This window comes from Lethenteron reissneri, chromosome 31, assembly GCF_015708825.2.
Source record: "Lethenteron reissneri isolate LAM-NWPU_2019-01 chromosome 31, ASM1570882v1, whole genome shotgun sequence".
NCBI lineage: Eukaryota > Metazoa > Chordata > Hyperoartia > Petromyzontiformes > Petromyzontidae > Lethenteron > Lethenteron reissneri.
Window position 1 is genome coordinate 8,916,032 of NC_083809.1, and position 10,400 is coordinate 8,926,431.

Consider the following 10,400-nt stretch of genomic DNA (forward strand, 5'->3'; position numbering starts at 1 on the left):
AATCAGAAGAGTAATACATTACTCAAACATTAGCACGGTTGGCTACGTACGGTGCAAAAGACGTTTAACATGCAAATATACTCTCCAGGATTCAAAAAGCAAGGGTTATTGCTCCCAACCACAAAAATCAAGGCACGCTGTTGATTGCCCCTCTTAGGCATGGTGTATTAAGGAAATAACAAGCTTGTATTTTCTCATTGCATCAACCCATGAGCGTGTTCTTGTCTGGACGGGGATTTCCATCTCAGATCCGCTGACCTTTTCAAGTCTCCCTGTTCAGTCCTCACGACTTGCTTGGATTCAGTTTCCAACAGCCAGTGCATTCATTTTTCAGTAAGAAGCACTGCTGCACCAGGCACGGTCCCACGTGCATCTAATCTAACGCTTTGGAACACAAAGGTTGATGGATAACATGTGCAGATAAACTCTACATTATTGTTAATTAGTAAAGAGGGAAGGCTCGAATAAAACAAAAACTCAGGCCATGAAAACATGTGAATTAGGCTTTTGCATTGCATTTAGTTACTTAGAATGTGTTACCTGATTTTATTTCTGCTTAATCGGTTTACTTGCCGACATGTTGGCGGTTACCGAGTCACTGGCCCCCAACGAGTGAGGACCAGCTAATAATACACGTGTGAAGATACGTTGTTGTTATTTTGTTTTCATTCGCAAGCATGGTAAATCAGCAACTCGGATCACCTGCTCATAGAAATCGAGAGTTAACTGTTTTTGTGAAACTCTCATACTCTCCAAACCATGGCAGTAGAGCAAGTAGGTTCGTGACTCTACTTGTATTTTTCGATTTAAAGCTTTCGTGACTGCAGGGATTCATATTCTTGGTTCTTTCGGTAAAGTCACGTAGAAGGGAAAAAACAATATAATAAAAATATTAAACAATACAATTATCACGTTTCGACTGCAACACAAGCAATCATTATCAGGTGTGAAATCCACAGCAAGAATTTTTTTTCTTGCAGATGATTGCTTGTGTTGCAGTCGAAACGTCGTGAGAATTGTATTGTTTTATATTTTTATTCTTTTATTATTTCCCTTCTACGTGACTTTACCGAAAGAACCAAGAATATAACTCTACTTGTGCATACATTCGACTGTAAATTGCCTTTCTGTGTTGACAAACTGATGGTTTCCTCCCACGTGCAAACCATCCCTTAAAGTGAAATTTTACAAACATTCCAAAACAGATCCTCTTGAAAGAGTATCTTAACAATCGATAAGACTTTTCCTGGATAAATAAATTAAATGACACCTTCATACACAAGCAAAACATTTACATCTCACGTCTCAAATGATATTCCCATACGTTGCTTATTTACATTATTCTAACAATAAAAATGACACGCAAGATGTACTAACAAATATTTCAAGCTTCCTTTTGTCAGAGCAACAAACACAACACGGTTAAATTGTCCGTGGAGATATGTTTATATGCCTCGCCAGGGTGTTGCATTATTGCCGCATGTCACAGAAGACTTTATTATATCCTTTCACTCCAGTGTATTAAAACGTATCATGCCAGGCTCCTCCCAGGGTGTCCCAGCGGTATGCTGCTCATCACACCAGCCTAATTCCCTTAACACACTCGTCGCCAACATGAGAATGGCTAGTGTCAAGACAACCCATCACCTAAACTCCCTCACGACCAATCTCTACAGTTGCAGCATTTAAAACTAAACCGGAGCTAGGACAATTAATCAATTAAGTTCACTAATCAACTAAAATTTAGAAGCGACTAGTTTTGTCATGGTCGACGACGAAGGCTCTTTTAAAAATAGCGACTGCCCAAAAATCCGGAAGGCAAGAATCTCATCCAAGCTATGCACAGCTGATGATTGCATTACCAAGCCCTGCCCATCACCTCACATCCAGTGGCACACGTGGTAACAAAGGTGAGATTTTTTTCCCCCCAACTATTTTCGTGTTATCCAATGAGTCGACCAATTGATCTGATAATCGGTAATCAATAAATGTTGTAAACAAATAGCCCAGCTCTAAAATAAACAGTTCATAATATAGTTTTGAAGGCTTTAAAATAAAACAAATTAATGGACCAATGTCCATTTCCCTACATAAAATATGTTTGAGTTTATCAGTGTCCGCCCTTCAGGCATAATGTTTTCCAGCAATATTTAACCAAATGCCCAATTTAATGTTTGCAACAATGCATTATGATTTTTACAATGTTGCAGTTTTGCACCAAACAGGCCCAATAGCTTAAGTGGATGGTTTTTACCAATACTATCTGGAATACAGCAGCATATGTTAAACAGGCCTGATACAAAGGCAGAAACTAGTCCAAACTAATTTTCCTGCTTTAAACAATTACAGACAAATTATTAGCATGGAAGACTGATTATCAAAAAAATCACACTTACAAGCAGTGAGGCTAACTTATTTTTTCTATTAGCCTTTACACAATTCTATTTTAAACTGCCCTGTCATGCACTACAACCTGATAACGCACGCACAGCCTGCTCGCTTATCGGTGCTCAGGGATACGAAGAGCCAGAAATGGCTCATGAAGTGGTGCTTCATCCTGCTTGATAGTAACTGGTTTCTGGGTCACTAGGCCACGTTCCTGAGTCATTCGGTTATTTATCCTGGGTCGCCAGGCCAAGCTGCTGGGTCACCGAGTGAGGTTGCCAGGCCGTTGGGTAATACTGCTGATCATGCTCAGTGGTCACCGGGTGTGAGGTTTCTGGGCTATTGGGTCATGCGGCTGGGTCACCACGTCTGGTTGTTGGGTCACCAGATCACGCTGTTGGGTCACCGCGCTGTGCCGCTGGCTGTGGTGGTCACCGTGAAGGCCGGCCCCTCGACTCCGCCTTTAACCGTTGAACGGTCGGCAAAATGGCGTCCAGGCTGTCGATCCCTGTGGAGGCGGCAGAGATTTGGTTCCGACCATCCGGCGGCACAAGGAAACTGTTCCTCCCGGCTGGATGCTGCCATCTCATTACACAATCCCATTGTACCATCACGATTACAATCTCACATCACGTTACACCATCGTGTTATACCATCCCATTTACACCATCACGATTTAATATGCCACTTCGTCACACCGTCACATTATTTTAAAGACATGAGAGATAGAATACAAACTTTCAGCCAACTGTTCTCCAAGCCGGTCGGTAGTGCCGGTCTTTCCAAACTGGTACTAGAGATGCGAGAGACAGGAAGACACGCTGGCAGCCATACCCAGAGTATCTTTGAGCTGTTGCACCAGCTGCTGGAATGCTGGGAAAAATTCCTCGTACAGTTCAAGCCAGGCTCTTGTGCTGCAAATGCACAAACACACACCTCCACAATAACTTCTACTTCAGCGATCGCACACCGAGGCCCTACGGCCATATAACGATGTATCGATTCTTACACTCAAGGAAGTACTGTATATATAACAGCCATCTTGTTAATCCACTGGTCGTTAAGGGCCGTGCCACACCTAGGCGAGTCCGAGTCGTGAGGGAGTTATTCGGCCACACTTCACCGTGCGAGTCAATGCGGATTGGTGAAGGCAGGGAGCATAGATGTGGCAGTACAGTACAATAAAATAATGTAATGTGCTCCGCCACCCTCTGCTGCCCACCACACAGCCCTGCAGCAGCACACAGCGGGCTGTGTTCTGCACGGCGCTCGCCGACCCAAGCAGTGTTCCGGCTCAGCACTCACTTAGATTCCCAGATCTGAAGAGATCGTGCGCATTTCGGGTGACTTGGTCAAAGGAGTCTTTCTCTGAGGGAGCTGTGGGAACCTACAGCCCAGTGGGCTTCGTTTCATACGGCCCACAGCTATTAGGCCTACCACTTTAAAATGTCACCCAAATAATACGTTTTCACCCTTACAAGCGTCTTAGTAGCACTACTCAGGTATTAAAGGGGAATATCTTCGACCTAGGCAAGTACACTGTTTAGTGCTCTCAGTCACTCCTGCCACTGCAGGGGCTCTCTTACAGACGGGAATGTGTTAATGTAGTACTGCGAGAGGTATCTGAAAGTTGAATAGATAAGAGTACAAGATGTTTCTTGAAATGACCAAAGTTATAAGACTTGTGAAAAGAGACAACGGGAGGGAATTCCAAAGCAAAAGAAAAGTGTGGTTGTGTACACAGCATGGCTGAGTCTGGTAGACTGAGTTCTCAAAATGTGTGAAGAAATCACCCATCAGTAAAGTTCATTTGGCCAATAACCATGGTCGTAGCGACAGAAGTTTTAAGAAGGCGACTGACCGCCCGATGTGTGCTGTGTAACGAGGCGAGAGGTTAACGCACCAGTTACTCCCCGGTGAGGTCTGAGAAGACCGCTGGCTGCACTGTCAGCTTGCCCGGCATGACGCACAGCCGGCCGACAGCGTCCACCACCGCTCCTACAGGCGCCGCCTCGTCTACACGTCACAAACACGCATCACAGCACTCACGACATCGACTGTAACGTGCAGGCGGGGGCACATGCGGATGTGGTTCAACACCTCTGGGGCCTCGGCAAGGTCTACCAATTCTCCGCGTGACCAATGTCAAGCTTAAGAAAGCTCATCGATATGACCTGTTAGAGCCACTCAGTGGGATTGCGATCCACAGATGGATTGTAAAAGATTTTCTTGTGGATCTCAGTAGAAAAAGAAGAAACACGAACATAAGCACTGAACAATTCTTCCTATGGCTGATGGAAAAAAAATCCCCAACTAAGAATAGCTTACAAAAAATACTTTACCAATGGATGGCGCTGGTAGTTTGTCTCTATAGTGGAGTATAGGACAGGGTTAAATACAGGTAACTGTTGATCGTAGCTTTCTGGTGGATCACGGAGCCCGTTGAGATCCACCGTAATGGATCACAGTGCTTGAGAGCAATTGGCCACCATTGAGACACTACATCAATCCACATTGACAAATTGTCTTGAGTTTAACTCTGTGCTGTCAGAATCTCTCTCTTTCTATCTCTGTCTCCTGGCCATGGCGGCCCCTTCCGTGCCGCTTGCGTACCGAGGGACAGCAGCTGCTTGAGCGTGCGCACGGCGTTGTTCATCTCGCCAAGACGCATGTACATGGTGTGCAGGTGCGGGTACACCCCACCCAGGGAGCGAACTTCAAAGAGCCGCTGCACGGCGCTCACCAGCCCCGCCAGCACCGCACGCGACGCTCCCCACGCAGGGCCCTGCTTTGCCCACAAACGCAGCCACAGAGCAAACGCTGCAACAGCCACAACTACAACCGCCGCATACAATCAGTACGACAGCTACCACAACTCAAATACTGTAAATGCAAGCAAAGCCATTTATGATGATCGGAGACAAAGTGACCACAAAGCAGTACTACCGAACTGGTGATTTCCTGTATAATGCTAAAAGCCCTCTTTACACACAGCGCACATTTTTGTGGGTTTTCGAAAACCACAATAAATACATAGCCACAAATACAACCACAATACAACCGCAGTACAATCTCTACCACAACACCAACCCAATCATGACCACACCTACAACAATGCAATCACTACCACAGTTACAATCACACCACAATCATTACCATCGTCACAACTTTAACCACAACCACATGCATAGCAATGCAATCACTAGCTAATACAAAACCACAACCAGAAGGCAGAATCTGTAAGAGCACCTCTGTTGTGACGCCTCCCGGTGCATCATCTCCCAGTGCGACGCTACCCGGAGGTGGCTGCTGCCACCAGCGGAACGTACCTGCGCTCCTGTCAGGGCCTTGTCTTCCCAGCCGTTCACTGCTGGATGCTCCCCTTCTCCCTCATTCCGTCTCCGTGCGGCGCCGTGAGTCACGGCGGTGCCCTTCCTCTCGTGCGGGGAGGAGCTGCCCCCCCGAGGGTTGCTCCCCCCCTCCAGGACCCGCGGGCGCCGGTTTTGTGTGTGCTCCTTTATCGACGGCCCCTGTGGGCTGCCCAGTTTACTGCTTCTGCCTCTCTCCTGTGCTCGCTCGAGCTTCCGCAGCCGCTCCTCCGCACTCTGCACCCGCGCCTGCTGTGCACGCAGGTCTGCACTGGCAGCATCGGCGGTACGTGCACAACGTGTACGCCATGCACAACACAGACACCACACAGCGCGTACACACACACACACACCACGCGGCGCGTAGACACAAACGCCACGCGGCGTGTACACACACCACACACACGCACAAATTGGACACCCATTCTAGAGCACCAACACAAAGCTTGTAACAATTCATTCCCCCCCCCAACCCTTCCCAGTGATTGGATAAGTTGACAAAATTTAAGGTGGTGATTCGATTCAAGAATCAATGAATATTGTAATTGTCTGCCTCGTTTGAAGGATATTCCAGACAGCAGGGGCACAATCAGAGAAGTATTGACCTTCCATAGAGCAAAAGTTGACTGGGGGGTTTGAAAGACCTCGGTTGCAAGAACAGTGAGAACACAAAAAAGACCTGAATTAAAAATTAGAAGGGGTGGTAGGGTAGGAAATTCCATGGAGGACCTTGAAGACAGTTACGGAGATCTTGTATTTGGTGCTAGATTCAAATCCAATGGAGGCGTCTGGGTATTGAGAAGCCTGTCAGCGTTCCAGGTCATTCGTAGCGTGGAGGTGAAAAATTGGGGAGGCTGTAGAGGACACGGTTATATTTGTAAGGTGGAGAATTGAGAAAAGGCAAGATTAAGAGTCTTCGCAGGACAGGAGAGAGGTGAGCGGGAGAGTCCGTGGAGTATAGAGATGGTGTTGAAGGCGATCTCGTCAAAGCCTCAGTCTTTGAGCCGCGTGCGAGACGTGGGTGCTTCTGGTGCAGTGCGCTCACGTGAGGCGGTTGTTGGTGAGGACCAAGTCCTGGATCAGGTGTTGCCGGCGCTCGGCATCACGAAGCAACGTCTGCAGCGTGCGCCGCAGCTCACACGCATCCAGCACAACGTCATCTGATACAAAGAAAAAAACAAAAAAATCCCCACGTAACCTTAAAGAACTTTTGGGGCAAGTGCTGTAAGTTAGCACCTATGAAGGCTGGCACGGCACAAGACCAGTACTCAACTGTACGTGTGCACACACAAACGTATCCACGGCACACAATATAAAATACTCACACAGCACCACAGTACACATGTACACACATAACATACCACAACGCAGTACATAATGCACACACAGAACATAGACCTCAATCAGCACACACAGAAGATATAACACACATCACACTACACAGTACATGCAGCAAACAACACATACGGCACACCCTACACGGCACATGTAACACACACGTAATATAAGGCATTAGTCGTGCAAACACCATAACGTACACACACCACCCACATCACTCGGCATTGCCCACCAACACCACCGCTCCATGCATGCCGTCTCACCCCCGGCACTGTTGGCGTGTCGCCGGGAGCCCCACACACGCACGGTGCCAAGTCCCTGTCCTCGCAGTAACCGGTTGACCTCCTCCCACTCCTCCTCCACCTGGAAAGGGCGCAGCGTGAGCAGGACCTATCACAGCATTGGTGGCCAATACGAGGATTCAGATCCACGGGTGGATCGCTAAATATGTTCTCGTGGATCTCAGGAAATATCAAAACACGAACATAAGTGTACGAACATTTTTTAGTTCTCGCTAAGAGCAAATACAAATCCCAGACTACAAAACCACACGTACCATTGAAACAAATAACACCTGCCAATACTTAACGCCTGTAGCACCGTATATTACTGGGTTAAATCCGAGTAATTGTTGGTCACAGCTTTCGGGTTGAGATCCAACACATTCTTGCGGAGGGAGCTGGTAGGAACATTGGGTTGCTCGGTCAATGGCCAGGGTCAATGGCGGCGTGGTGTATTCCGCAAATATGACCGACTGTGAGGGTGGGCACAAGCCGGCGTGAGTAGGTTAAACGTTGAGTTTTATAAGGGCACCACGGGGTGACCAGCCCCTCCCCACCGAGCCCCTCCCCACCCAGCCCCTCCCTCCCCACCCAGCCCCTGCCTGCACGATGGACGGACACAATAATCCCCTGTGGGCTGGTGTAACCAGGAGGTTCCTACCAGTACTAAAATGGATCAGTGATTGGTGTATTGGCCACCACTATTTAACAGAGATGTCCTGGCCAGGGTTAGGGCTCCCACACACAGTACCCACAGTACACAGCCTCTGAGCACACACTGGCCAAGCATTGCTCACTCGTCAGAGCACTGGGTTAATCACCACAACGAGTTAACCAACCCTCCGAGAGGTAAAATCCACTTTCCCTCAATGTTATCACTACTGTGCTATCAGCATCATGCCGTGTGACGAGGAATCTATTTGAAAGAATCCACATCTCTCGCACAGTGGCAGGGCAACCATTCGCGTTGTCGAATGGCCCCAAGGAAAGCTGATGCACAGTGGATAGACAATATGAGTTATGATGCATTTGTGTCATCGTTTACGTTTGCAGACATTTATTTTGATGGTGACCTCAGACATAAGGACCTCATTATACGTATTCAGAAATTGCTAAAGATTGTTGCGTGATGCACAGAGGCTGTGTGCTTTTTACAAATATCTGTGTGTTGTTTTAAAATTAAACCCCGAGCATCACTGCCGTGTCTGTGGTGTCACGTATGCATCGATGTGTCCGTCGCTGTACCTCCTCTCCTCCAGCGCAGGCATCTGCAAAACAATGAAAAGGAGCTCAGTGGAGTTCAGTGCGGCTCAGGGCTCACAGTGGCAAAGTCCCATCAGTAGTCCGGTGTCACGTCAGGGCAGTTCTAGAGGTCAGGTACAGGTCAGGTTTTTGGTTCTGGTTAGGGGTCGGGTAACGGGTGAAGTTCTGGGTGGATGAAGGATTTGGGGTCTGGAAAGGGGTTATGGTATAATGTAACGGATTATAAGTTGGATAAGTGGCCGTCCATAAATGACGTCACGCACCTGGGGGGGGGGGGTCAGACATTTGTAACGATGTGCGACGAGGGGGGGGGGGGTGAGAAATGTGACGTCACATCAAAATGCGCAACTTTAAATAAATATAGACAACACGTTCTAGTTAATTAAATATACTTTTTAATACATGTTTTCTCCTACAACATCAGAGTGCAGCGCCACATTAAATACGCACTACAATGACAATAGTTTAAAGCGATTTGAAGCATGTTTTATATATTTTTTGGGGGGGGAAGAGCTTTGTGACGTCATATTTGAGGGGGGGTCTGACTTTTTGTGACGTCGAGTGACGACGGGGGGGTGGGGGGGGGGTCAAAAATCGTCCAAAATCGCGTGACGTCATTTATGGACGGCCCCAAAAGGGTAGAGAAACGGGTAACGGGTAGATGGGGGGGTATAACAGGTTAGGGGTAACTGGTTGATGGTAACGAGAAACGCGTCACCGTCCGGGCTACTGAGTAAACGGGTGAGGGATCGTTACCGGCTCGGAGTCTCTGCCGGCCACGCTCCGCCACCGTGGGAGGGGAGGCGCTCATGACAGCGCTGTAGCTGCTGCTGCTGTTGTTGTTGTGTCCACAGCTGTTGTTGTGTCCACAGCTGTTGTTGTGTCCACAGCTGTTGTTGTGTCCACAGCTGTTGGTGGTTCGCGCTGTCCGAGTAACGACTCCAAATGTCGCAGCTGAACGCTGTTTGCCCGTATTGCGGTTTCTGGCATGTTATTAGTAGCTGTGATAGTAGTGTAGCAGCTCTAGTAACTATTGTAGTTGTAGCTGTTGTTGTTGTTGTCGTTGCTGTTGTTAGTAGTTGTTGTTAGTAGTTGTTTGTTGTTGATGTAGTTGCAGGGAGTCGGTTTCTCGCAGTCGCTCACACCGGAAGCGGAAGCGTCGCGTTCAAATGCCTCGCGCCCCGCGCGTCGACCAATGGGAGTCGCGCCTCGCTACGCCCCTCCCCCTCTCGCAGCGCACACGCCTAGCGACACATCACCGCAGCAACGCACCGTCGTAACCTAGCAACGGGTAACCATAGTAACTGCTTCGGACAATCGTAGAAGTTACCTAACTGAGCATTTTTCACAACGGCGGTGCCTAGCAACGAAGTTCCATCCAACAACCATCCCCTTGGAACAATAAAAAAACACACTTATTAGGCGCCTTTCACAATGTCCCGAGGCGTTAACGCAAACGTGTAACACCCTCGGAGAGCACCGACAGTCGCGCGATCAACAATCTGCGGCATCAAAGGAACCTTAGCAACAAACGGGGTCCCGGGCTAAAAAACGACGGTCCATAAAGAAAACGACATCGCCTAGCAACAACCGTTGCCTAGCAACGACGGGCAACGGCTGTCGCGACGGCGACGCGAGCGCGCGCGAAACTGTTTCCGGTCCACGTCGCGCGCTCATTTGCATATCGCGTAGCGGGCGAGGCGAGCCGACCAATCGCGGGCGCTATCGGGCACGGCGGGGATCATCACGTGGGGCGTGCGCGACC

At 48.4% G+C, this 10,400-nt stretch overlaps 1 protein-coding gene across 1 annotated transcript; it reads right to left on the bottom strand.

Annotated features, from left to right (window-relative positions):
* Positions 1–1,054: 1,054 nt before the first annotated feature.
* On the bottom strand, positions 1,055–10,227 carry CEP70 (centrosomal protein 70). Its single transcript, XM_061563472.1, has 9 exons — positions 9,392–10,227; positions 8,618–8,640; positions 7,355–7,454; positions 6,799–6,913; positions 5,715–6,024; positions 4,999–5,170; positions 4,289–4,401; positions 3,220–3,299; positions 1,055–2,893 (listed from the first exon to the last, which is right to left on the bottom strand). Exons 1-7 carry the CDS (start codon positions 9,444–9,446, stop codon positions 4,292–4,294), a joined length of 885 nt encoding a protein of 294 aa, XP_061419456.1. The 5' UTR covers positions 9,447–10,227; the 3' UTR covers positions 1,055–2,893; positions 3,220–3,299; positions 4,289–4,291.
* Positions 10,228–10,400: the final 173 nt, after the last annotated feature.